Genomic DNA, 27,974 nt, shown 5'->3' on the forward strand with positions numbered 1-27,974 from the left:
CATTTCATCTATGCCACTCATTCATATCATAAAACCTGCTGCCCACTTCACCATCCTTTCACCTATAGTGTAATTCCTGCAATATTAGATACCCTGCCTACATGCAACCCACTCATCACCCACATTGTGACCCCTGCTATCCATATACTAACATTTATTTATACTTTGAGTAACCTCAGAATCCACTCTTTTTCAACACTGCACTGGAAAGCAGCTGACACTTTGGGGGCGATTCTCCGAGCGCCGGGCCGGAGAATCGGAGCAACCGGGCCACGACGGGCCAATGCTGGCGCGCGATTCTCCGAGGTGCGGAGAATCAGCGGCATTTGCGCCGGCGCGTTTGGTGCAGCGCCGGCCGCTGGAAGCGGCGGGGTCGCCGATTCTCTGGCCTTATGCCGGCGGGAACTCTGCAGAGATGCTCGGGGGGGGGGGGGGCTCCTTCACCGGGAGGGGCCTCCGATGGGGTCTGGCCCGCGATCGGGGCCCACATGGTACAACAGCACCGGCTGAACTTAGTAAATCTTTTAATGCTTACTCACTGGTTAAATTACAGCACAACACACACAATCAGCCTTTAAACTGGGCCCCTCCATTACCCTACTGAGAAATAATTGTGGGGCTGATTATACAACAATAAAATGGTCCAATACAATGCTGGGCACCACTGAATGAGGCATTAGGTGCAGGTCTCCAGGAAGAAATCCTGTTGCTGATTATTGCCAGTGATACATATTATCTTAGTAATAACACAACATTACTAACTGAGAATGTTGTGTGTTCAATTCCACTCCAGAGACTTGATCACTAATTCCAGGTTGACATTAACTGCAGTGCAGCTTTTGGTTGAGACATTGGGCACAATTCTCCCAAACAATTTCTAAGTGTGGGTTGCAGCAGGAAATAAGATGGTTCAGGACAATGCAGGGTGCAGTGCCAGGGCACTTCCCTGCCATGTACCCGACCACCCGGGGGCTACAATAGCCTAAGAGCCCCCTGCAGTGGTCATCACGCCTGTTATCTATTTGTGGAGACCAGTGATGATTCCCTCTGGCTTCACGCTGCACCAGCCAGGAGAATCCAGATTAAAACAGATCCTGCATATTTAACTGAGAATTTAAATGTGCTGATCTGGCTCGCCCCCACTGGGTGTGAACCAGATCATGACAGCTGGAGTAGGCCGGGAGCATCGTAAACTGTTTTGGCACCTGGCGCAAATCCTGTTTCGAGCTTCTCCAGGAATTCTCCCGACATAGTGGGATTTGTGCTGGACGCAACGCAGCCGGAGAATCGCCCCCATTAAACAGTGACCCCTCTCAGGAGGGCATAAAAGATCCCAAGACTCTATTTCAAAGATGAGCAAGGGAGTGTGTCCTGGCTAACATGTATCCCTCAACCAACAACACTAAAACAGGTTATCAGGTCATTTCACATTGCTGCAAGCAGACTGGCTGCTGCATTTGCTAAATTACAATACTGACTACACTTCATTGGCTGGCATAGTGTTTTGACATGTCAATGATTATGAAAGGCGCTATATCAAGGCAAGTCTTTCTTTATTATTGCCAGTGACAAATACGTTTTAGATGTAAAACAGTTAAATGAACAACACATTGAAAGTTAACACTTAAATATGTTGCCCATGTTGTGACCACTCCAAAGTTCTTCTTGATGAAGTACCTCAACAACAGAGATATTGGGCTGGACTCTCTGCCGTCGGGATGCTCCGTATTGCCAGCAGCCCGGGGGTTTCCCGACAGCGTGGGGCTGCCCCACAATGGGAAATCCCGTTGACCAGCCGGCGTAACGTAGCATTCCACCGGCGGGTTGAAACAGAAATATGGCGCGGCGGGACGGAGAATCCAGCCCATAGTTTCAAATGAGCAGTGATACCAACTGATAGTGAAGTGATGTTTGCTATTTGGTGGGACCATCTTCTTGACTTTATGAGAGCCGTGGGAAGTTCCCTCTTCTTCAAAGCCTTGCTGCCGCAGTTAGTTGCAGACAAGTCCTTTGATGGGGCGATTGCTTAGTTTAGACACATATTTTAAAAAAGCATTCTTTGATGACAAATTTCTGCAGCGTGGGCAGTCGATCCAGGGTCCATCTGAAAGAATAAATTCCACATCAATCTCTGACAGAGAAGGCTCTCTGGAACAGTCTTTAATCTTTCAATTGGACTGACAGTATTGAGCCCTGAAAGTACAGGTTTTATTGGCCAGTCCTTTCCCCACCTCTCCTGAAAGTCATCTGGCTGGGGTAGAGTTCCACAGGCACCTCAGGTAGCCCTCCAAGTGACTATCCTTCACGTATGAGCCTGGACACCACGGGTTGGTCAGCTGTCCGACTCTCCTGTCCTCCTTTAAGGTGCACCTTAAAACCTAACACTTTGATCTAGTTTGTTGGTTACCTGCCCTAATATCACCACATGTGGATTGATGTCCAATTTTTGTTGCAGTGCCTTGGATGTTTTCATATGTTAACGGTGCTATATAAATTTAATTTGTTGTTGTCATTTGACTTCAAATGGCAGCAGCACAGTTAAGCTCACTTACCATTCATTCACATTTAACATCCACCAAATAATAATCCAAAAGAGGATTTTTTGCGTTTTTTCCTCCTCCCTCGCCCTGAAGCATTGCACTGCCTTGGCTAAAATCAGGGTCCAACATGGCAGACTGGTGAGAGAATTAAAAGCCGACAGGATCATGAGAAAGTGCCAACTTTGATCGAAAATTGGCTTAGTGGCTGGCAGGGTAATGATAAACAGCTGCTTCTGTGACTGGAAGGCCATTTCCACTGGGGTTGCCAGGCCTCATCATAGGTCGTTTTTTTGATCACTGACTCAGTTCACGATTAAGAAGATTGGTGGTGATACAAAAATTTACCCTGTGGCTGGCAATGTGAAAGAAAGCTGTAGACTGCAGGAAGGTATTAATAGACTGGTTAGATGGGCAGAAAGGTGGCAAATGGAATTCAATCTGGAGAAGCGCAAGGGAATGCACAGTTAATGGTAGGCTACTGAGAAGTGTGGGTGGGGTGAAAGTAACTTAAATTTCTTCACAATCCCCCACCTTCCCACCTGGACATTTAACTTCATGGGTCCCTTTGTATGATGGGAAGGAATCATGAAAAACAATTGAATCGTCATTATTAGAGATTGTGTGAGGAACCTTTTTTTAAAGTCAAATAAAGTGTTAGGGCTCATCAAAAGAGTAGTACATTCACAAATAGGATCCACAAATAGGATGAGGATTTAGAATGCATTCCACAGATTCGTGGAGTTCAGGGCGCAGGTTCGTTCACCTGAGCATATTTTTCAGCTGTTCAATTCTTAAAATCTACAGAAAAAGTTGTGCTCATAAATTGTATTTGAGATAAGGAAGAGCCTACATTGAAGACGATGACGACGAAGGTCTGGCATGTAAATCGACAATATGTAATTGGACATTGCAAATTCAGTGCAGATCCATTGCATATGGACGCTTGGCATCGTTCATCAGAAATCGCTGCCTCCAATGCAGTCTTGAATAAATTAATCAATTACACATTGAAATCATGCTGGTCGGAGGATGTAAAGGTTTGGATGGTGTTCCTCTCTCCAATATTTCCAAGTACACATTAGCCAATCATAGGAAATTATTTATAGCCTCTGATGGCACAGTGGTAAGCACAGCTGCCTCACAGTGCCAGGGACCCAGGTTCAATTCCGGTCTTGGACGACTGTCTGTGCGGAGTCTGCATATTTTCCCCGTGTCTACATGGATTTCCTCCGGGTGTTCCAGTTTCTTCCCACAGTTCGAAGAAGTGAAGGTTAGGTGCATTGGTCTCCGAATGGAGAGCAGGGTCTCAAAGGAAGAAAATTAAAATTCCTCTGTGGTTACCACAACCAAGCATTTTAACCATAGAAGAATCCCTACGGTGCAGAAGGAGGCCATTCGGGCCATTGAGTCTGCACTGACCCTCTGAAACAACACCCTACCTAGGCCCACTCCCCCGCCCTATCCTTGCAGCCCCACCAAACCAATATATCTATGGACACTAAGGGGCAATTTAGCGTGACCAATCCATCTAACCTACACTTCTTTGAACTGTGGGAGGAAACCGATACACCGGGAGGAAATCCACACAGACACAGGAAGAAAGTGCATATTCCACACAAACAGTCACCCAAGGCCGGAATTGAACCCAGGTCCCTGGCTCTGTGCTAATCACTGTGCCACCATGCCGCCCACCCCTTTGAATAAATGAGGATAGTCTCCCTATGTTAGTTTCACGCAGGTACTTTACACCTTGAGCTGCAATTATTTTGCAGTACAAAGGAGCAGCCGGTAGAAATATCTTAAGAAGATTTAACCTGTGCCAAAAGGGCGGGAATTACTGGAGGAGGAAAATCAGTCAGGGAAATATCCCAGGAAAAATCAACGTCAACCTGATCTTAAAGTTGGATGGAAATGGTGATGGATGTTTTAAGCCTGATTTTCCATTCTGCACAATGTCTGGTGTTTGCTTTAGGAACTGGAAATACAGACAAAAATCAACGTCATTTTAATGTGCCATTATCTGCACCAGGAGTATTTGAGTGAAAGATTCTGAAGGTATTTAAAATGTGGTCAGGGGCTGGCTGTAAATGAGAGTGTAAATGATGAGCTGTGATGGGTAAGTGGTCTTTACTCGGCCTTGGGTCATGAGTTCTGGTATAAGGATGCAGCAGCAGCACAGCAAAGAGCAACATCAACTCATATGCGTCACGTTTGTGACAAGAAGTAAAAGCTGAACGCTTAAACCACTTTCCTATTGGTACACCGTACCGACTTACTTTCACCTCTGAGTATAGAGGATCAGAGGGACCTTAGAGCACATGCCCACAGATCCCTGAAGGTGCCAAGATAGAGTGGTTAGGAAGTCGCAAGGGATACTCTCCTTTATGAGCCAAGACACAGAACATAAAAGCAGATAAGTTATGCTTGAACTATATAAATACTAATTAGGCCACAACTAGAGTACTGGGAACAGTCCAAGGAGGATAGGATCACATTAGAGAAATTACAGAAGAGGTTAACGAGGATGTTGCCAGAAACAACGTTAGCCATGAGGAAATATTGGATAGGCTGCGGGAGATGTAAATGAGGTCGATAAATTTATGAGGGGTCACGGTAGAGTGGATAGAAGGACCTATTTTCCTTAACAGAGAAATCAATAACCTGGGGCACAGATTTAAAGAAACTGGTCGAGGATGAGAGAGGAGTCACTGAGAAATTCATTTCATCCAAAGAAGGTGATACATAAATTTACCCTGAGGCTGACAGTGAGAAAGAAGCTGCAGGCAGCAGGAAGATATCACTGGATGGGTTAGACGGCAAATGGAATTCAATCTCAGAAATCCTCATCTCATTTTAAAATGGTTTGGATCTGCACATGAAGTTCTGTAACCTACAAGGCTACAGGCCAAGAGCTGGGAAGTCGGATTAAGCTGGATAACTCTCAGCTATCAGCGACATGATGGACCACATGACCTCCTTTTGTGCTGTGAAGTTCAGCAATCCTATGATTCATCAGTATTTTTACTCAAAAAGCCAAGAGGAGAGCACAAACAGAATTGGCAGAAATCCAACCATGAAACAGTGGCCCTTTGCCAAGAGTACTTGAAAGACCCTCACGTCTGTGCAAATTGATGCGGGTTATATTTAAAAATTGATGGCCGTTTGGTGAGTTAGGGAAATTATCTCATGTGGTCATTTTGATGCAGCCCGCCCCAGTGTCAACTGAGAACAGTACAGGAAAAGAGTGCACAGTTACCTGAAAGAATGAGGCCATTACTTGACTGAAGCTAAGTTCCCTGTTCTGCCTGTGTCTGTTGTAGGATTTCCTGGCAGCTTCTGTACACCTGGGATAAACAATCCAGACGTGGTTTGGCACTCTTGAAATAGAAATTTGAGTAGTGTTACAATTCAGACTGTTGTCAAATTCTTCTTTGATTCCTGCTAGCCCTCAATTCCCACAGATGCAGGTCGAGTATACTTTATCCAAAATGCTCGTGGCCAATTGCAGTTCAAATTTCAGATAGTTCTGTCTTTCAGATGCGGCAGATAAACTTTAATTACAATAGTCTAAAGCCAGGCTAGATGTAGCCTAAAGTAAATGAAATGACTAAAAAGGTAAGGTGTATCACAGAAGAATAAATACAGGGTACCTACAATAGGTTTCTTTTTGGCATGTTTACTGTAACAAACGCAAGGTAAACACTGCAGATAAACAACTTGACTTCCCATATTTAAGGTCGATAAGGTTCAGATTTTTGGGTGTGTTCAGTTTCCAGATTTACAGATAAAGGATACTTGACCTGTATTAGTAAATCACAACGGTCTTCCTCAGTAATATCGGTGAGCATCAGAAATGTAACATCAGCACCGTGAATGCACTGCCTGAAGTGGTACTGAGCCTCACAATCCACAAGGTGCCTGGCTTGACCCTCGTTCTGTGTTGAGTATATCTCAGCCAGGCTGAGTGACAACTGGATTGGGCTCAGCTGTGACGTTCCATGCTTCTGACTTAAAAGGTTATGGGTTCAGAGATTTGAACAAAAAATCTAGGCAGACACGCCAGTGCAGTTACTGAGGGAATGTTGCACTGCAGGAAGTCCTTTCCTTCAGCTGTAATGTTAGACCATTACACCGTACTCCCTCACAGGTAAATGTAAAAGATCATACAGCACTATTTATAGATCGATGGGGGTGTTCGCCCTGCTGCCCTGCCCAATATTGATCCCTGATTCAACATTGCCAAAACAAATCAGCTGGTCATTATCACATTGCTGACTGTGGGGTCTTGCTGTGTGTTAGTAGTGCCTCAAAAGCACATGGGATGGCCTGACGTCGTGAAAATCATGTATATAAATGCAAGTTATTTCCCCTTTGATTAAACAGTCCACCAACATTCATCTGCAAAGTTCACCAGTGAATAATGTCCAATCAGACAGTATAGTGTGACCATAGCTGGAGGTATAAGTAGTTTCAGGATGCCGGAACAGGATGGTGGAAAAGGAAGCCCACCGCAGATCCCCATTTTTGATTGGTAAACCAGCAACCCCCCCCCCATCTTCCCAGACCCCTTCACAATGGACAAAGGTAAAGCCACACTTGGTTGCAACCCCCTTCACGGCTCAGCGGCCACCAATGCACACTCTATGGGATTATAAAGAATCAGCACTTGAGTATGGTACCGGAGAGATATCAGTGCCTCGTGTAACTGGAGCCCAGCAAGAGGGCGAAGGGTTGGGGAAATATCTCACAGACAAATCAATGCAGAATTTGTTACAAACCAGTATCATAGATGTTGGTGTGGTAGAGTTGCAATGGGTGGGGTGGGGGTTGTGGGGGGAGGAGAGGAAGGAAACAGAGAGGGAATCATATAGTTACATTCACTCACAACCTTTTGATCTGACCGTGTTTTACCTGGAACACTGGTACCACTTCTGACACTCCTCTGGGGTTTCCAGGGTCTATTAGTAGTATACACAGGTAGTAAATAACCTTCTGCTGCAAGGAAGGACAAACAAACATCTTATATAATAGGCTTCATCATTTCTCACAAATTTTCTCCTAGCCTTTCTCCAACATAAATATCCTCTGGAACTGTTGCAGCCTGTCTGATGAAATTATTCATCCTCATCACAATTCACCCTCCCACCTAATTTGGTATAATCTGCAAACTTTGAGATGTTACATCTTGTTCCCTCATCCAAATCATTAATATATATTGTGAAATGCTGGGGTCCCAGCACCAATCCCTGTGGTACCCCACAGGTTACTGCCTGCCAATTTGAAAAGGACCCATTAATGCCTACTCTGTTTCCTCCCTGCCAACCAGTTTTCTAACCACCGCAATACATTTCCCCCAATCCCATGTGCTTTAACTTTGCGCAATAATCTCTTATGCAGGACTTTGTCAAACACCTTCTGAAAGTCCAAATATGCCACATCGACTGGCTCCCCCCTGTCGACTGTACTGATTACATCTTCAAAGAATTCCAACAGATTTGTCAAGCATGATTTTCCCTTCATAAATCCATGCTGACTCTGACTGATCCTGCCACTGCTTTCTAAATGTTTTGCTATAAAGTCCTTGATAATGGATTCATGCATTTTCCACACTTCCGATGTTAGGCTTACTGGTCTATAATTCCCTACCTTCTCTCTACCTCCCTTTTTAAAGTAAATTTAGAGTACCCAATTATTTTTTTTTCCAATTAAAGGGCCAATCCACCTACCTTGCACATTTTTGGGTTGTGGGGGTGAAACCCACACAATGTGCGCTTGCACAGAATGTGCAAACTCCACACGGACAGTGACCAAGGGCCGGGATTCGAACCTGGGTCCTCAGCGCCACAGACAGCAATGCTAACCACTGTGCCACTGTGCTGCCCTACCTCCCTTTTTGAATATCGGAGTGACGTGAGCTACCCTCCAATCTGCAGGGACAGTTCCAGAGTCCATAGAATCCAGGAAGATGACCACCAATGCATCCACTATTTCCAGAGCCACCGCCTTAAGCACTCTGGAATGCAGATTCGCAGGCCCTGGGGGTTTATCCCCCTTCAATCCCATCAATTTTCCCAGCACCATGTCTCTAATAAAATCCCAACAGTTTTCCCAGCACCATGTCTCTACTAAAGATGTGCAGGTTAGGTGGATTGGTCATGATAAATTGCCCTTAGTGTCCAAAAAGGTTAGGTGGGGTTACAGGATTATGGGAAGAGGGTGGAGGCATGGTCTTAAGTCGCGTGCTCTTTCCAAGGGCCGGTGCAGACTCGGGGGGCCGTGTGGCCTCCTTCTGCACTGTTAATTCCATGATTCTATGAATTGCACCCAACCAGGCAAGTGAAAAGCTTGTCATCATAACCCCGATTTTTGCCTCAGAGATACCGGAGAGGCTTGGAGAGTTAGGTGGTTAGCACTTACATGCTACAGAATACCTACTGTAGTAGCCATGGCATTTATTTAGCTGGTCCAGTTGAGTTTCCACTCAATGGTAACCACCCCCCCCCCCCCCCACCCCCCCCCCCCCCCCCCCCCACCCCCCCCCCCCCCCCCCCCCCCACCCCCCCACCCGCCCTGGATGTTGATGGAAGGGAAATTGCCAATGGTAATACCATTAAATGTCAAGGAGATATGGTTAGTCTCTCTCTTCTGCAAGGGAAGCTGTCCCTTTAAATTTAACTTGCAGTTTTTGAGGTAGACCCTAACAGAACTATAGAGAGAAAAAAGCAGAACAGAGATATAAACATCAAAAGTAAACACACCATCCGAGTTTTGCAGGGAACAAAAACAAGCCGAGGTTTGGAAACTAAAACTTCTGGAAAACGGAACCGAATTAAAAGATATAAAAAGACACAGATCTGTCCAAGCTAGGCAGTAGCAGTTGATGAATCCATTGACAAAAAACAAGTAAATTGATGAAGGCACAGTCCACATACAGAAACCGAGAATAGGTTGCTGCACCAGTTTCTGTTACTTAAAGATAATACTGGCGGATCTACACCATTCAGACCAGTTGAGCAGGCTCTGCAGACATGTACCATTTGTGGAGAAGTCTGTACCCATGGTTAGACTAGCTCCTAGAAGGAACAGAGCTGCAATTCTTTACGAGGAAGACAGAGCTTGAAGGACTTTGTGACTGAGCGTTTCCACCAAAATCTGAGTGGACTGCTGAGCCAATTCATAATAACTGTTTTAGCTGTATGTCTTATTTAATTTGCAATTTATAGTTTATATTTGACCACCATTTGCCTGTTAATTCATGTTTAACTGATGGTACTTAATGTTTGCCTTGCTGACTCTTGTGCAGTAAACGAAAATTATTGTTGTATACCGTGCAATCTTGTGACTTTATTCTTTTAGTAAATTACTAAGATTTCAAATTTTGTCTACTTTTTTTAAAAAGTTACTGGTCTCTACCAGATCGCAACACATGTTAGCAATGTCCATTGCGTGGCACAAATGTTACTTGCCACATAACAGATAAAGTCTGAATGTGGTTCCGATCTTGCTGCCTCCAGGCATGGACTGCTTCATTGTCTGAGGAATTATGAATGGAACTGAACTTCCATGGCAGCCATGAAGGAGTAGGTCGCACATTTGATAGCTCCTGCCTGTGACGGACTTTTGGATCTTTTTCCCCCGCTTTTTTCCGGATTTTATGGGATAAATCGGTGAAGAGTGAGACAGTAAGGAGAAATCCCCCTCCGGTGTATGGAGAATTGGACCAGAAGTGGCGCTGTGAGACGACAAAGTCTGACAAGGAAGACGCGAGCAGAGCTGGCAACGCGGGAAAGCATGGCGGAGAGTAAGGGCCGTGGGGTGATGGCACAATGGTCGACGGGGCAGTTGGTGAAGTTTTTTGAAGATTGCTTTGCCAAGCTTAAGAAGGACACGCTGGATCAGATCAAGGCTTCGATTGATCAGGTGGTGCAGAATCAAGAGACCCACGGACGAGCGATCCAGGAGGTGGAGAAAAAGGTGTCCGAGCACGAGGAATATATAACGGTGCTGGAGACCAAGGTGGAGATGATGAATGACCGCCAGAAAAGAATGCAGGAGAAGCTGGAGGACCTGGAGAACAGGTCCAGGAGGCAGAATCTGAGAATTGTTGGCGTCCCTGAAGGCAGTGAGGGTCAGATGCGAGGGCCTATGTGACGAACATATTGGAGAAGTTGGTGGGGGCTGAGGCGTTCCCTCGGCCCATGGAAGCGCACAGAGCCCTCACGAAGGATCCCCGAGCGAACGAGGGTGATGGTGGTACGTTTACATCGCTTCCTGGACAAGAAACATGTTCTGCGGTGGGCCAAGAAAGAACGGAGCAGCAAGTGGGAGAATTGTGAGCTGCGCATTTATCAGGACCTGGGCGTGGATTTGGCCAAGAGACAACTGATTTAATCGGGCAAAAACAGCCCTCTTTAAGAAGGGGGTGAAGTTCAGGATGTTGTTCCCAGCCAGCCTGTGGGTCACACATGAGGAACAGGACTTCTACTTTGAAATGCCAGACAAAGTATGGATTTTTATCAAAGAAAAAAGACTGGAGGTGAACTAAAAGACACTGAAACCTTGGAGAGAACTGTAGTGGCGATTTGTTGTGCTGGGTTGTATAAGTAGTGTTATATGTAATAAGGGGCTGTTTTGATGGCTAAAGTTAACTTTGACTTGCAAGGATCTGGTTAGAGGGAGGGTGGTTTCTGGGTCTGTCTTGTTTTCTGCTGTGGATGTTTTTTCTGATGTTTGTTTACTGGGGAATGTAATGCTTTGAATATCTATGTCCAAGTGGGGGGAGAGGTGAGAGAACAATGGGGAGGCAGACTGCTTGGTGCCATGGGCGGGCGCTATAAAGTCAGCTTGGGTCAGCTGACTCACGGAAGCACAGTGGGGACGAACAGGTGTTAAGCTGGAGCTCGATATGGGGGGTTGGGTTTCTAGTGCTGGGGGGGGGGGTGGGAGGGGAGGGGGGGGGAGGGAGCTGCTTTGCTGACAGGAGTGGAACTGTTACTAGGGGGCAAATGGGAGGTTGGGAACAGCGAATGCCCAAGGGAAGACTCGTGGAGGCCGGGGGCACGAGCTGTAGGCTGGCCTAAAAAGGGTGATGGGCTGATTACATGGAACGTTAGAGGGTTGAGTGGGCCGGTCAAGAGGGCTTGCGTGTTTGCGCATTTGACGGGGCTGAAGGCGGACGTGGTAATGTTACAAGAGACACACCTAAAGGTTATAGACTGACTAGATTGAGAAAGGGATGGGTAAATTTTAATTGCCAGCAGAGTTCAGGTATTTGCAGTTGCGAGACTTCCTGAGAAAGCAGGTTCCGGCTTTCCTGCTGCTGCCGCCATGGGGGATTCAGGACAGAGTAGTCTCCAGTACCTAGGTGGGAGAGGGGAAGGTATCAGATATTTACCAGGAGCTCTCCGGTGGAGGAGCTTAAGGGCAAGTGGGAGGACGAGCTAAGAGGAGAGATAGAGGTGGGTCTGTGGGCAGATGCCCTAAGCAGGGTTAATACATCCTCATCGTGCACCAGGCTTAGCCTGATACAATTCAAGGTAGTCCACCGGGCACACATGACAGTGGCTCGGATGAGCAGGTTTTTCAGGGTAGAGGACAGGTGTGCGAGGAGCGCGGGAAGCCCAGCAAATCATGTCCACATGCCCGAAGCTTAGAGGGTTCTGGCAGGGTTTAGCTGAAGCAATGTCCACGGTACTCAAAATACGGGTGGTGCCGAGTCCGGGGGTGGCGATCTTTGGAGTGTCGGAAGAGCCGGGTGTTCAGGGGGCGAAAGAGGCCAACGTCTTGGCCTTTGCCTCCCTGGTAGCCCGGAGATGGATCTTATTAATGTGGAGGGACTCGAAGCCCCTGAGTGTAGAGACCTGGGTTGGTGACATGGCTGGGTTTCTCAGTCTCGAGAAAATAAAGTTTGCCTTAAAAGGGTCAATGTTAGGGTTCACCTGGAGGTGGCAGCCGTTCGTCGACTTTCTCGGGGAAAATTATGTCAGCAGATGGAGTATTCCAAAGGGGGGGGGGGGGGGGGGCTGCGGCGCGGATTGTTGTTGTATGGTTGGGGTGTGTGAAGAATGGGATGGGGGAAATGTTTATTGTACCATGTTTGTGTCATTGTTCTTATTATTATAAAAATTGCAAATACCCTGATAAAAAAATTTTTTTTAAAATGAATGGAACTGAACAAACACACCCATTTCTGACCTTGTAATGGAGAGTAAAGGTCACTGATAAAACTGCTGAAGACAGTGGGGCCGAGGGCAGTATCATGGGGAACTCCTGCAGTGATGTTCTGGGGCTAAGATAATTGGCCTCTAACAATAACGATAACTTGCAATTTATATAGCACCTTTAATATAATAAATGTCCCAAGATATTTTCCCAAATGCTTTGCAGGAGCATTACCAAACAAAATTTGATCAAATAACCACCTTCCTTTGTCCTGGGTATCACTCCAGCCATTAGGGATTCTACACCTACACAACTCCCTGCCTTACCGATCCCCATTCACTTCAGTTTCATCAGGGCTCCTTCATGCTACATTTGGTTGAATCCTGCCTGGTATCTAAGGCAGTCACCACTCTGGAATTCCACACCTGTCCATATTTGGATCCGGACCATGCCACAGGAGGGCCTGTGCACAGCGGTAGCATCCCTACCTCTAGGCCTGAAGCCCCAGGTTCGGGTCCATGCCTCTGCTTGTTGGCCACAGAAGGAGCGTTCATTACGGGGTTCAAGGGGCTGATAGAACACATAGAACACAGTGCAGAAGGAGGCCATTCGGCCCATCGAGTCTGCACCGACCCACTTAAGCCCATACTTCCACCCTATCCCCGTAATCCAATAACTCCTAACCTTTTTGGTCACTAAGGGCAATTTATCATGGCCAATCCACCTAACCTGCACGTCTTTGGACTGTGGGAGGAAACTGGAGCACCCAGAGGAAACCCACACAGACACGGGGAGAACGTGCAGACTCCGCACAGACAGTCACCCAGCAGGGAATCGAACCTGGAACCCTGGCGCTGTGAAGCCACAGTGCTATCCACTTGTGCTACCGTGCTGCCTGATAATCAGCTCAGGGATCCTTCTACCACTCCCCCACTTTTCATCAAAGGGAGAAAAGTGTGTGAGTGAAGGATATGAAAAGAAAAAAAAAGAGACCATGCCTCCATTTCCGCCATCCACCGGACAGGCTGAGACTTCCTGCACAGTTCGAGGATGCAGCCAGATATCCAACCTCCCTTCCGGGAGCAGCAAGGTCACAATGGTTGTTCACCATCAACTGTCACGAAAAAGTAGGCCCTGAAGCATTAACTTTTGATTCTCTCCAGTCTCATTTAGAATGACAAAGTGCAGAATGGGGCAACTTGGCCGACCAGATCCATGCTGGCTTTTGGAAAGAGCTATCCAATTAATTCCACCTACTCCTGCTCTTTCCCATAGTCTTGCAAGTTTCTCCTTTCCCAGTATTTATCCTTTTCCAGTATTTATCTTATTCCCTTTTGCTTTATCCACCCCCTTCCCCCGAGCCAAATAAATTTTCCTTCCTCCCTGCAGTTCTCATTTTTAAATGATTTCTTTTCTTTTACATCACCTTTTTAAACCATCCCCCATTGAACTCTCGGAGCCTGGGCCTGCAGATATTTCCCTTTTACCTGTTCTATTTTTTAAAAATCTGTTTTACACCTCCTACACTAAATTCTGTTTCCGTTTTGACACTCTGACGAGAGTTTGTTTTCCTGACTGCCCCCCTCCCCAGCCCCATCTGTCACCTTCTCTCACATTTCAGCACGAGCTTCTAGTTCCTCTCTTCCAACCACTAATCTCAACGCCAATCCTTATAAAACATGCACGCCATAAATAAAAGTATACTTTTGTCAACGCCTTTAAAGGAATTATATATAAACCGTAAATTTTAATATTTTACTTTAAGTTGACATTTTTAAATTGCAACATGAAAGAAGATTAAAAGACATTTCAATCAATTTAAATATACACAGATTCAGAAGCAAAATACTGTGCATTCTGGGAAACTGAAATTTCCCACTCCAGTTTTCGGTGAGTGGGAATGGTGGCTGGGGGGAGAATCCAACAGGAATCCCCGAATGGGTTTTATGCTATTGGAATTTCCTCTTCCGATTGACCCTGCCAATTATGTAATGGGGTTCCCACCATGTAAGGTCAGGAATCCCATTATTATACATTTCAATATCATTATCAGACTTACCCACTTTATTATCCCGTGCGTTAGGATTTCTAATTCCCCCCAGCACCAACGTCACGTTGGCGGGGTTTACAACAGCTTTTGACAAACAGGGACCTGACAAAAGGAACCCACTGGGGTGCACAGCTAAGTATAGCTTCTGGGGGTGGGGGGGGGGGGGGGGGGGGGGGGGGGGGTGGGTGGGGGGGGATGGACAGTCATGCCTGGACACAGTGCCGGGGTTGTGGGAAGGAAAATTCTCTGGTGGGGGGGGGGGGATTTTTCTTATTTTAATTCTGTTTACATCGGGGCACTGTTTTTAAAGGGTGCCTCCACCTTTTGAAAGCCGATGTTACTGGCAGGGCAGGCTTCTCCAGCATGATGTTGTGGGACCCGCCTCCACAATATTTTCTGACTAAATGGTGTGATGGATATATGAATTGTTTTTTATATTTCATATTTATGGCAGTGATGTTATTAAAAATCCTGGTTTACAATATATACAGGAAGTAGGTCTACTAAAGTTGTAATTAAGGTGTCATAAAAGGTGAGGTAATCATTCATTTCAACCATAGAAATGGCTAATGGAACATTGTATTGATTGCAGGAGATTCCCTGGGGTATAGATAATTTGAGGGATTATATTTAGTCGTAGCGAAGCAGGTTATGGGACATCTTGGTGAGATACAGGTGATATAATTTAGGGAAATGCCAGATCTGCCTGGAGTTGGCAGTTTTGCGAAATGCTGTTAGGTTGAGCAAAAGAGTCTGACAAGACAGAAGAATTTTCAGATTGTTCCTGAAAAGGGTCTCTTTCTCCAAAGGAGTTCACAGATAAGCAAATAACCTGTTTTGTTAACTTCATCTACAAATGGCATTTGAATTGTATCGCATTGCCTAATTGGAATGAGTGGTAGGTGTAGATAGTAAGTTAAAGTTTTTTCTTTTATTTGAGAAATTTAATGGATAATTGTAAAACTATTTCTTTGATGTTAATATGGTTAATTCTGTGTTTAAATTAAAGTTTGACTTAACAAACATAAAAGATACCTGTTGGTCAGAGTCATCACTCCTGGGGAGAAGTATCCTTTATTCACAGTTTTACATATTGAAAAATTGTTTGGGGTTTTTGGGCCGTATCCTAACACAAGTTGGGGTCTGGTCTAGTATCCCAACAGTGGCAAAAATTATGGTGGGAAAAGCTGGTTGTGGAGCTGGCGGGCTACAAAAAAATGGAAAATTCCGCTGCGTCTCCTGCCAACCAATATGGCCGTGCAAGATGGCTGCCAAAGTCCGCGTTGCGTACTGTTCCGCGCGTGCACAGAAATCCAATGATGTCATTGCCAGTTCCTGCAGCCTGGGACTCAGAATGGAAGGACTGGGAGGGACAGATTTGCAGAAGTGAGCGCTAAAATCCTTTCCTTGTGGGATATTTTACCGCAGTCACATTGCAAGTGTTTCTAAACTCTCTCGCCATCCCAGTATTGTGAGTGGAGATAATACACTATAGTCTAACACTCACAGTAAAAGACAATCCAAATACAATACTGGGATCGTGAGACAGAGTTTAGAATCGTTCACCAACGTGACTGCAGAAAGACACTATATGAATGTGAATTGTTATTCTGTCCTTTCTCAATCTTCCAAAAACGTAGGAATTCTCTAATTTCAAGTGGTTTCTTTATTACAATAATAAAGACAAGCTAAAGAAAGTATTAGCTTTCCTGATATAATTCCTCACGAGAACTGGTCAGTTTAGATGAAGAATTCGCTTAACCGTTAACCTGCCTCTCATTTTCAGCAGCTGTAGTTATAATTTCTCTGCAGTCGAGAATATCGGTAGATTAAGGAATCGATATTTTTTTGCCTCACTTACCATATAAATTGCTTCATTGATCACAATATCTTTCACCTTCTTCATCTCGATGAACCTCACACTCTCTCTGCCCGAGGCGTACAAAGTGTTCATTTGGACTCCAACTGAACCAATTATCAGCACTGACTCTTGATCAATTTTAACTAAATGGAGGTGCAGTATCATTCCAAGGAGAGTCACGATGATGGAAGCTGAGAGCACAGAAGTGTTCTGCAAGGAACCATTTCCAATATCAAATGTCAGTTCAGTTTCTGCCACCTGTTCAGGAAGCAAACTTCATCTTCACGCCAATAATAAAAACAGAACATGCTGGAAATGCTCAGCAGGTCATTTTCCATTTCTGGTGAAATGTTGGGTGGGACTTTCCGCACAACCTGCGAAGGTGGCCTGTCATTGGCCCGTGGCGGGATCTTCTGGTCCCGTCATTGTCAACAGGGTATCCCTGTTGAATGCACCCCTCGAAGCCGGGAAACCTACACTAGGGCTGTGCCTTCAGCGGCACTGGAAGATCCCGCCAGCATGAACAGCCGGAACTCTGTTTCTCTCTCTATGGGAGCTGCCTGACCTGCTGAGTGTTTCCAACATTTTGCATTGGTATTAGTGAACGCTTGCAATGTGCACCCACAAAGGCACTGTTATGGTCAGGCCTAATATCTCTCCCATTACATTTGGCCATCCATCAGCTTAGGTTCATAATTGTACATGTACAAGGGTTGTCTGTATTTCTCCTAGTGGAAAGTGTGATGGAGCTGGGGTTATTCTGGAATCCTTAATGATGTTGTCAACCCTTTAATAAAATTAAACTCAGCTCGCCCTGCTCCTCCTGCGCTTTCATTGTACTCCTGCCATTATTTTCTCTTCAAACACTTATCCAATTCCCTTTGAAAACCGTGATTGAAATTGCCTCTGCCACACTCTCAGGCAACGCATTCCAGATCTTAATCACCCACTGCAAAATTTTTTCTCCCTCATATCACCATTGCTGCTTATTTTTTGAAGTAGGCCATCCGGCCCCCCCCCCCCGAGCCTGCGCTACCATTCAATATCATGGTTGATCTCATAGAACATAGAACTGTACAGCACAGTACAGACCCTTCGGCCCACAATGTTGTGCCGAACTAGTCTGAAACTAAGATCAAATCAACCTACTCCCAATCATTCTAGTGCACTCCGTATGCCTATCCAATAACCGCTTGAAAGTTCCTAAAGTGTCCAACTCCACTACCATAGTTGGGAGTGCGTTCCACGCCCCAATGACTTTCTGAGTAAAGAACCTACCTCTGACATCGCTCCAATATCTTCCACCATGAACCTTATAGTTATGTCCCCTTGTAACAGCTACATCCACCCGAGGAAAAACAATCGCTGAACGTCCATTCTATCTATCCCTCTCATCATCTTATACACCTCAACTAAGTCACCTCTCATCCTCCTTTGCTCCAATGAGAAAAGCCCTAGCTCCCTTAACCTTTCCTCATAAGACCTAACCGCCAATTCAGGCAGCATCCTGGTAAATCTCCTTTGCACCCTTTCCAATGCTTTCACATTCTTCCCATAATGAGGTGACCAGAACTGCACACAATACTCCAAATATGGTCTAACCAAGGTCTTGTATAGTTGCAGCATAACCTCACGGTTCTTAAACTCAATCCCCCTGTTAATAAATGCTAACACACTATAGGCTTTCTTCACAGCTCTATCTACTTGGGTGGAAACTTTCAGAGATCTATAGACATGAACTCCAAGATCTCTCTGCTCCTCCACATTCTTCAGAACCCTGCCGTTAACCCTATAATCTGCAATCAAATTTGTCTTACCAAAATTAATCACCTCACACTTATCAGGGTTAAACTCCATCTGCCACTTTTCAGCCCAGCTCTGCATCCTATCAATGTCTCTTTGCAGCCTACAACAGCCCTTCACATTATCCACTACTCCACCAATCTTGGTGTCATCAGCAAATTTACTAACCCAACCTTCAACTCCATCATCCAAGTCATTGATAAAAATCACAAATAGCAGAGGTCCCAGCACTGATCCCTGTGGCACACTGCTGGTAACTGGGCTCCAGGATGAAAATTTACCATCCACCACCACCCTCTGTCTTCTATGTGATAGCCAGTTACTGATCCAATCAGCCAAATTTCCCTCTATCCCACACCTCCTTACTTTCTGCATGAGCCGACCATGGGGAACCTTATCAAACGCCTTACTAAAATCCATGTATATGACATCAACTGCTCTCCTTCATCTATGCACTTAGTTACCTCCTCAAAGAATACATTTAAACTTGTACGGCAAGACTTACCCCTCACAAATCCGTGCTGACTATCCTGGATTAAACTGTATCTATCCAAATGATCATAAATCCTATCCCTCAGGACCCTTTCCAATAATTTACCTATGACCGAAATGAGACTGACCAGCCCATAATTCCCAGGGTTATACCTATTCCCTTTCTTGAACAAGAGGACAACATTCGCCTATCTCCAGTCTTCTGGCACTATTCCTGTAGACCAGGGGTGGGCAAACTTTTCCGTGCAAGGGCCACATTCAGAAATTCACAATTTTAAAGGGCCGCATAGTATATTAAGTAAAATAATTAATATTTTAAATAGCCAAATTAAAAGGTCTTTAAAGAAAAAAAAGCACATTTATTTGAAAAACAAAGTAACTCAGTAAGTAACAGAACAATGTCAATGAGAATGATACATCTGACTGCAGTCATTTACCAGTTTGTTGAAATCAGGTGTCAAGTTGCTTGTGCTGATCCTTAACACTGACAGAAGCACAGCCTGGCCGAGTCAACGATAAAACGCGCGTAGTGGGGTGGATGAGTGGGGCTGCCTTATTGGTCGGTTTAGTTGGGTGTGTGACCAATAGGAGTCCAGGTTACAAACAATAATAAGGCTTATTGTTTGTAACCTGGACTCCTATTGGTCGCACACCCAACTAAACCGACCAATGAGACAGCCCCACTCATCCACCCCACTATGCGCGTTTTTATGCGGCCCGCCAATGAGGTGCCCGGAATCATAACCGGCATTTTTTAAAAGCCGCCGGGGAAAAGCCGCTGAAGTAAATGGCTTATTGAATAAGCGCATTTACTTCAGCGGCTTTTCCCCAGCGACTTTTCAAAAATGCCGGTTATGATTCCGGGCACCTCATTGGCGGGACGCATAAAAACCTTTGTCGGGCCGCATGCGGCCCGCGGGCCGTAGTTTGCCCACCCCTGCTGTAGACAGTGAAGACATAAAGATCAAAGCCAAAGGCTCTGCAATCTCATCCCTCGCCTCCCAAAGAATCCTAGGATATATCCCATCAGGCCCAGGGGACTTATCTATCCTCAGGCTTCTCAAAATTTCTAACATATCTTCCTTCCGAATATCTACCTCCTCTAGCCTACCAGCCTGTGTCGCACTATCCTCCTCAACAACATGGCCCCTCTCCTTTGTGAACATTGAAGAAAGGTATTCATTTAGGGACTCTCCTCTATCTTCAGACTCCATGCACGCGTTCCCACTACTGTCCTTGACCGGCCCTAACATCACCTTAGTCATTCTTTTATTCCTCACATAAGTGTAAAAAGCCTTGGGGGTTTCCTTGGTCCTACCCGCCAAGGACTTTTCATGCCCCCTCCTAGCTCTCCTAAGCCCTTTCTTGAGCTCCTTCCTAGCTATCTTTTATCCCTCAAGTGCCCTAACTGAACCTTGTTTTCTCATCCTTACATCTTGACAAGACATTCAACCTCTTTTGTGAACCATGGTTCCCTCACTCGAACATTTCCTCCCTGCCTGGCAGGGACATACATATCAAGGACACACAATATTTGCTCCTTGAACAAGCTCCACATCTCAATTGTGCCTATCCCTGACAGTTCCTGTTTCCATCTTCTGCTCCCCAATTCTTGCCTAATCGCATCGTAATTACCCTTCCCCCAGTTATAAACCTTGCCCTGCCATATGTTCCAATCCCTCTCCATTGCTATAGTGAAAGTCACCGAACTGTGGTCACAATCTCCAAAGTGCTCTCCCACAACCAAATCTAACACTTGGCTCGGTTCATTATCCAGTACCAAATCCAATGTGGCCCCACCTCTTGTTGGTCTATCCACATATTGTGTCAGGAAACCCTCCTGCACACACTGGATAAAAACAGCCCCATCCAAACTATTCGAATTATAGTGGTTCCAATCAATATTTGAAAAGTTAAAGTCACCCATGACAACTACCCTGTGACTACCGCACCTATCCAAAATCTGCATTGCAATCTTTTCCTCCACATCTCTGTTACTGTTTGGGGGCCTATAGGAAACTCCTAACACTCCTTTCCTATTTCTAACTTCAGCCCACACTACCTCAGTAGACAGATCCTCCTCAAACTTCCTTTCTGCAGCCATTATACTATCCTTGATTAACAATGCTACTCCTCCACCTCTTTTACCACCTTCCCTAATCTTACTGAAACATCTAAAGCCCGAAAACTCCAACAACCATTCCTGCCCCTGTTCTATCCACATCTCCGTAATGGCCACAACATCGTAGTCCCAGGTGCCAATCCATGCTTCAAGCTCACCAACCTTATTTCTGATGCTCCTCAAATCTTCAGACTCCATGCCTTATGTTTCGAGGTGCACATTCCCATCTACCCTCAATAACCTTCTATTCCATTGTCTAACAAGAATCTATCTACCTCTGCCTTAAAATATTCAGTGATCTTGTTTCCACTGTCATCTGAGGCAGAGTTCCAAAGTCGCAAAACCCTCAGAGAAATATTTCGCCTCATCTCTGTCCTAAAAAGGCAAGAAGAAGCATCCTTTCAATGTCCATCTGGTCAAGACTATTCAGGTTCTTATATACTTCAATCCAAAAAATAGTCTCTATCCTTGAATGTTACTCTGAGACAGGCTGGATAGCCCATCCCGATCCTGACTCTACTTTTATACAGGGCGGCCTTCGCTCCGTTGAACGTGGCTCTTTTTTTGCCCGCTCCGATGTCCCGATACAACCTAATGGAGTGGCCTTTCCATTTGAAATTGCAGTGCTCTCTTGCCCATCGCAGAACCTTCTCCTTTTCCTTAGAACTGTAAAATCTCACAGTCACCACACACAGTGGATCTTCAGATCGAGGATTAGGCTTGTCATGTCAGAGTACCCTTTAAGAAATGGGTGTTTAAGAAATGTACCTTCAAGAAATGGAGCTGCTCATGTTACTGGAGTGATGTCTGAATATGGGTGGAGCTGAGCTCCACTTCTGCTTTTTAGTTTCAGTTTGAGAAAGAGCTTGGGTGTGTCTGTGTTTTTCAGTGAGCTGCATCTGAAGTTAAAAGTGAGCTGCACTGCTGTTGATCTCTGCCAGAATTGATCTCTCAGAATTGTAAAAAGGTCTCAGTATTGAATGTAAACCCTAATGTGCTCCTGTTGAAGGTTTGTTAAGTCTTTTGGGATGTTAAAAGGACGGCATACAGATTACTTAGTGTTGTATTCTTTGGGGGGGGGGGGCATATTTGATTTACTGGTTGCTAAGATATTCACTGTTTGTCTTAAAAAGGTTAACTTGAGTTCACAGAATAAACATTGTTTTGTTTTAAAAACCACTGGTCCATTTTCTGCTGTTCCATACCTGTAGAGTGGGCCGTGTGCTCCCCATACCACAATCTATTAAAAGTTGTGGGTCAGGTGAACTCCATGATACACTTTGGGGTTCTCTAAACCCTGGCCCATAACAGGCTGAAGCGAACAATGGGCCCGGTCCAGTTCAGGTGGAGATGCCAATCTACCCACATCCAACATCTTAAAGAACATGTCAAATGGTATTCCGTAGGGATATGGTCCTCAGTCCTCACTGGCAACCCCACAATCCGGCTGTTCTGCCCCCTGGACCTGTTTTCCAGATCATTTAACTTGGCTCTCATTCTCCCCATGTCTGTGTGGGTCTCACGCCCACAGCCCAAAGATATACAGGTTAGGTGGATTGGCCGTGCTAAATTGCCCCTTGGAGAAAAAATAATTGGGTACTCTAAATTTATATTAAAAAAAACAAAAAAAAAATCTTGGCTCTCAGCTATTTGTTCATATCAGTTGACAAGGTCAGATCGGACTCCAGAGAGGCAATCTGATCACCATGGCTGGATAAAGACACCTCCATATCCTTGATCGTGGCTCCCTAGACTTCGACGGTCTCGTTAGTTTTGCCAGAGCCTCACGAATAGTGGTCAAGCTCTGATCAATTGATCTCCTGAGCTCCCCCGGCACAATTCGTCGGTGGTGTTCAAACTCTCAATATTGGTGAGGAGCTCGAGCGGTCGAAGAGAGAGAATCCGACTCTGTCATCTTATTGAAATGAAAAATGAAATGAAAATCGCTTATTGTCACGAGTAGGCTTCAAATGAAGTTACTGTGAAAAGCCCCTAGTCGCCACATTCCGCGCCTGTTCGGGGAGGCTGTTACGGGAATCGAACCGTGCTGCTGGCCTGGTTGGTCTGCTTTCAAAGCCAGCGATTTAGCCATTGAACCCTGGGAAGCTTCAGACTCTGTCGATGGGTTTCTCTTTGAAGCGTTCTGATCCTTCTTCTTTCTGCCCATTTCAGTAAAAAGGGAACTCCACTGCAATAACTATCCAAATTTCCTAGGCATACACAATATGGGGCACCAAGAAAATGGGCACAAAGTTCAGTTCTCCAGCAGGAGCCATCTAGTGCATGGTTTCCCCCTACATTATGTGACCAGAAGACCCCCATCTTATATACCTCAATCAAGTCACCCTTCACTCTTTTAAACTCCAGTAGAAATGAGCCCCACCTGTCCAACCTCTCATTAGACAACCCACTCATTCCAGGCATCAATCTCAAGCCATTACGTTAAATTATAGTCCTCTGGTTCGCCATCATTCTGTCAAAGAGAACAGTTCTTCTCTATCTACTCTGACTGGACCCCTCATGATTTTGAACATCTCTATCAAATTTCCTCTCAACCCTTGTTAAGGGGAACAGCCTCAGCTTACCCAGTCTAACAATTGAAGACCCTCACCCCTGTATCCATCCTTATAAATCACCCTCTGTCAAGACTTCACATACTAACTAAAGTCTATTTCCCAGGGTTGTACTCAATACTCCAGTTAAAACCAAACCCATATTTTACAAAGGTTCATAATAATTTCCTTGCTGTTGGTCTCTATTCATAAAGCCCAGGATCTCATATGTCTATTTAACCACTTTCTGAACCTAAGAATTTGTGCACATGGGTACACTTAGAGCTCTCAGTTCCTGCAACAGCATTAAAATTGCACCTTACATAGAACATAGAACAGTACAGCACAGAACAGGCCCTTCGGCCCTCGATGTTGTGCCGAGCAATGATCACCCTACTCAACCCACGTATCCACCCTATACCCGTAACCCAACAACCCCCCCCCCCCTAACCTTACTTTGTTAGGACACTACGGGCAATTTAGCATGGCCAATCCACCTAACCCGCACATCTTTGGACTATGGGAGGAAACCGGAGCACCCGGAGGAAACCCACGCACACACGGGGAGGACGTGCAGACTCCGCACAGACAGTGACCCAGCTGGGAATCAAACCTGGGACCCTGGAGCTGTGAAGCATTTATGCTAACCACCATGCTACCGTGCTGCCCCTTGTATTTTATGTTTCATCCTACTCATTTCTCTACATTAAATGTCATCCACTATATGTCCACCTGTCTCTATTCATCTCCCGGTTCACAATACTTCCATGTTTTGTGTCATGTGCAAATTTTGAAATGATGCCCTGAGCAACATCTAGGTCATTAATTTGGATTAAGAAAAGCAGTGGCCCTAGTACTGATCCCTGGGGAACCCAATGCAAACCTTCCTCCATTGTAAAAAACAAGTTTACCTTGCTTTCTGTCTCTTGTCACTCTGCCAATTCCAGATCCATTATGCCACTGTCCCTTTTATTCCATGGATTTCAACCTTACTTGCAAGTTTGTTGTATGGAACTTTAACAAATACCTTTTGAAAGGCCATGGGCCAGATTCTCCAATAATCAGGTTATGTCCCCATGCCAGCATAATAAAGGCTGCCGTTTCGCTCTGGACTTTCCTTAAGAAAGTCCTGAGTGATTCTCCTATCTGCAGGGCGCTAGCAGGGCCCTGTAGTGGTTCTCACGGCTCTGGCTGCGGATAAGGGGCCCTGCACTTCCGGTCGGGAGTCCGCGCATGCGCATGGCGGCAGCCGCCCCGTGCGACATGGCAGACTCGGACCGCGGACCGTGAAGAAAGAAGTAGCACAGGCAGCACGGTAGCACAGTGGCTTCACAGCGCCAGGGTCCCAGGTTCGATTCCCCGCTGGGTCACTATCGGTGCGGAGTCTGCACATTCTCCCCGTGTCTGTGTGGGTTTCCTACAGGTGCTCTGGTTTCCTCCCAGTCCAAAGACGTGCCGGTTAGGTGAATTGGCCATGTTAAATTGCCCTTAGTGTCCAAAAGGGGTAGGTGAGCTTGTTCGGTTACGGGGATAGGGTGGAAGTGAGGTCTTAAGTGGGTCGGTGCAGACTCGATGGGCCGAATGGCCTCTTTCTGCACTGTATGTTCTATGCCTATGTGTAAGTAGGTGTCCCCCTACCCCACCGAGATAGCACGTGCCCACGGATCAGTGCCGCCCGGTCACTTTCCTGGCCGTCCATGAGGCCCCGCTCAGTGAACGATCCCCCCCCCAACCAGGGCGGCTGCGGACCACGTTACTGTCGGCCGATAGGTGGTTAGAACTACACCGTCGGGAACTCAGCCAGTTGCGCACCGAGAATCAAGGGGGGGGGGCTCTGTCAATGAGTCAGTGGGTAGGGTCAGTGCAGTCTCATGGGCTGAATGGACTCCTTCTGCACTGTAGGGATTATATGAGGAGTCTTATGAGGAAAGGTTGAGCAGTTAGGGCTATTACTCTTTACAGTTTCGAAGAATGAGAGGTGATCTTACTGAAACTTAGAAGATTCTCAGGATACTTGACAGGGTGGGTAGACGCTGTGAGAATGTTTCCTCACATTGGGGAATCTAGAATTATGGGGAGGGGTTGCGGTTTAAAGGGGTCTTTTAAGACAGGGATATGGTGGAGATTCATCTCTCAAAGGAGCATTAGCCTTTGAAATTCTCTTCCATAGTGAGCAGCAGAGGCTGGGTCATTGATTACATTCAAGGCTAAGTTTGGCAGTTGTTTGATTGTCAAAGCAATCAAGGGTTATGGGAAAAAGCAAGAGAGTGGTGTTAAGGCCACAATCAGATCAGTCATGATCATACTGAATGGTGCAACAGGCTCGATAGGACAAAAGGCCTACTCCTGTTCCTATTTTTTATGATCTTATGACTGTTCATAGAATCATAGAATTTACAATGCAGTAGGAGGCCATTCGGCCCATAGGGTCTGCACCGGTTTCTGGAAAGAGCACCCTACCCAAGGTCAACACCTCCACCCTACCCCATAACCCAGTAACCTCACTCCACACTAAGGGCAATTTATCATGGCCAATCCACCTAACCTGCACATCTTTGGACTGTGGGAGGAAATCGGAGCACCCGGAGGAAACCCACGCACACACGGGGAGGATGTGCAGACTCCGCACAGACAGTGACCCAATCCGGAATCGAACCTGGGACCCCGGAGCTGTGAAGCAATTGTACTATCCACAATGCTACTGTGCTGCCCTCTCTTTTAAACGAGTGCATGTTGGCACAGTGGTTAGCACTGTTGCCTCACAACAGCAGGGACATGGGTTCTGTGTCCGGCCTTGGGTGGCCCATGGGTTTTCAGTCTGAAGATGTGCAGTTTAGGTGGGCTGGCCTTGGTCAATGCGTGGGGTTATGGGGATAGGGCAGGAGAGGGGGCTTAGGTCAAATGTTCTTTCGGAGGGCTGGTGCAGATTCGATGGGCCGAATGGTCTCCTTCGGCAATGTGAGGATTCTAATATTTACAATTTTCTAATCCTGCAGCACCATTGCTATGGGCAAGGAGGAATTGAATGATTGATTTGATTGACATTTATTGTCACGTGTACCAAGGTACAGTGAAAAGTATTGTTCTGCGTATCATACATCAAAAACATAGGACATACAATAAATACACAAGGTGAATATAGACATAGGGTGAAGCACATGGAATGTAGTGCTACACAGTAGAGAAGATGCGTCGAGAGATCAGTTGACCATTCCCTCCGCAACGTTCACCCCATCATCAAGGGACATTGTCCCGAGTATAGCCATCCTATTTAATATGGCTCAAAAACAGAAAATACTGAACAATCTCTGCAGGTCTGACAGCATCTGGGTAAGGTGCCCCTCACTGCAGTATAAATGTGACCCCATTTCCAGTTTTCTTTGGCTTTGACAAAGAGTCATCTAGCCTCAAAACACTGACTCCCTTTTTTTCCACAGATGCTGTCAGACCTGCAGCAATTGTCCAGTATTTTCTGTTTTTGTTTCAGGTTCCAGCATCCGCAGTAATTTGCTTTTAGGTAACATCGCACCTTCCTTCCACTGGAAGCCACCTGGCCAGGGCAATGCCACGTGGTGTGGAAGCCCCGCCCAATGAAGGGGCGTGGCATGAAGGGTTGACAGACGCGCCTGCGGACCAATCAGAAGCCGCGCGTCAACTACCTGACCTGTGCGTCACCACGCCCGACCCAGCCAATCGACGGGTTAGCCCCCCCCCCCCCCCCCCCCCCCCCGCGATGCACTGTCTATATACCTGGGTGACGCAAAATATGCAGTAAGCGACCAGCCAGACTGCGGCGGTATACACGATTACCGTGCGGAGCGACAGCTTCGGAGAGATGACAGTAAATTCGCGACACAGCGAAGAGTGGCGGTTTTGCTCGAGGTAGATGCAATGGCCGTTTATGTCCTTGAAGTCCGGCTCCATCTTTTCCCACCGGCTGTGCTGCCGAGGATGACGTCAGATCGCCGTACGCTGGGCGAGACGTCACGGCGTCGGTTCGGGGGCGGGGACATTGTCCACCCCTTGAACCAGCCTCCAGGGGAAAAGCCATCCCAGAGAATCTGCAGACTGAGAACTGCTGCAGTTACACTGTCACTTCTGTGGCAACATGAAATCCCCTATCACTGATGTTAGCTTAAGGTCAGTTTCAAGGGAAGGTGTTGAAATCTCCATACCTGCTTTGCTGGTTATTTGCAGCCTTTTCTGCACATTTTAGTATCCCCTCAGTACCTTGTAATACTGTATGCTAGAACCCTTGTTAAAGGATCAGATAACAAAGCAGCTAGTGATGCAAAATATAATTTGAAAATAATAGATTCCTAAAAGGAAGGTGATGCTGAACAAGCCATCTTGATTTTTTTAAAGAAATAACAGGGTTGTGGTATGCATGGAT

General features: G+C 46.0%; 1 protein-coding gene across 5 annotated transcripts; it reads right to left on the bottom strand.

Moving 5' to 3' along the window:
- Positions 1-1,536: 1,536 nt before the first annotated feature.
- pigh (phosphatidylinositol glycan anchor biosynthesis, class H) lies at positions 1,537-27,567 on the bottom strand. 5 transcript variants are annotated; one of them, XM_038783831.1, is made up of 5 exons: positions 27,332-27,567; positions 16,613-16,822; positions 7,452-7,532; positions 5,797-5,917; positions 1,537-2,104 (listed from the first exon to the last, which is right to left on the bottom strand). In XM_038783831.1, exons 1-4 carry the CDS (start codon positions 27,503-27,505, stop codon positions 5,828-5,830), a joined length of 555 nt encoding a protein of 184 aa, XP_038639759.1. In that variant the 5' UTR covers positions 27,506-27,567; the 3' UTR covers positions 1,537-2,104; positions 5,797-5,827. The 5 variants fall into 5 exon arrangements, with proteins under 5 accessions (XP_038639759.1, XP_038639750.1, XP_038639782.1 ...); XM_038783822.1 differs by having other exon boundaries at positions 7,452-7,535; XM_038783854.1 differs by having other exon boundaries at positions 7,452-7,535; positions 27,392-27,558.
- Positions 27,568-27,974: the final 407 nt, after the last annotated feature.

Source organism: Scyliorhinus canicula, chromosome 2 (assembly GCF_902713615.1).
Source record: "Scyliorhinus canicula chromosome 2, sScyCan1.1, whole genome shotgun sequence".
Classification (NCBI taxonomy): Eukaryota; Metazoa; Chordata; class Chondrichthyes; order Carcharhiniformes; family Scyliorhinidae; genus Scyliorhinus; species Scyliorhinus canicula.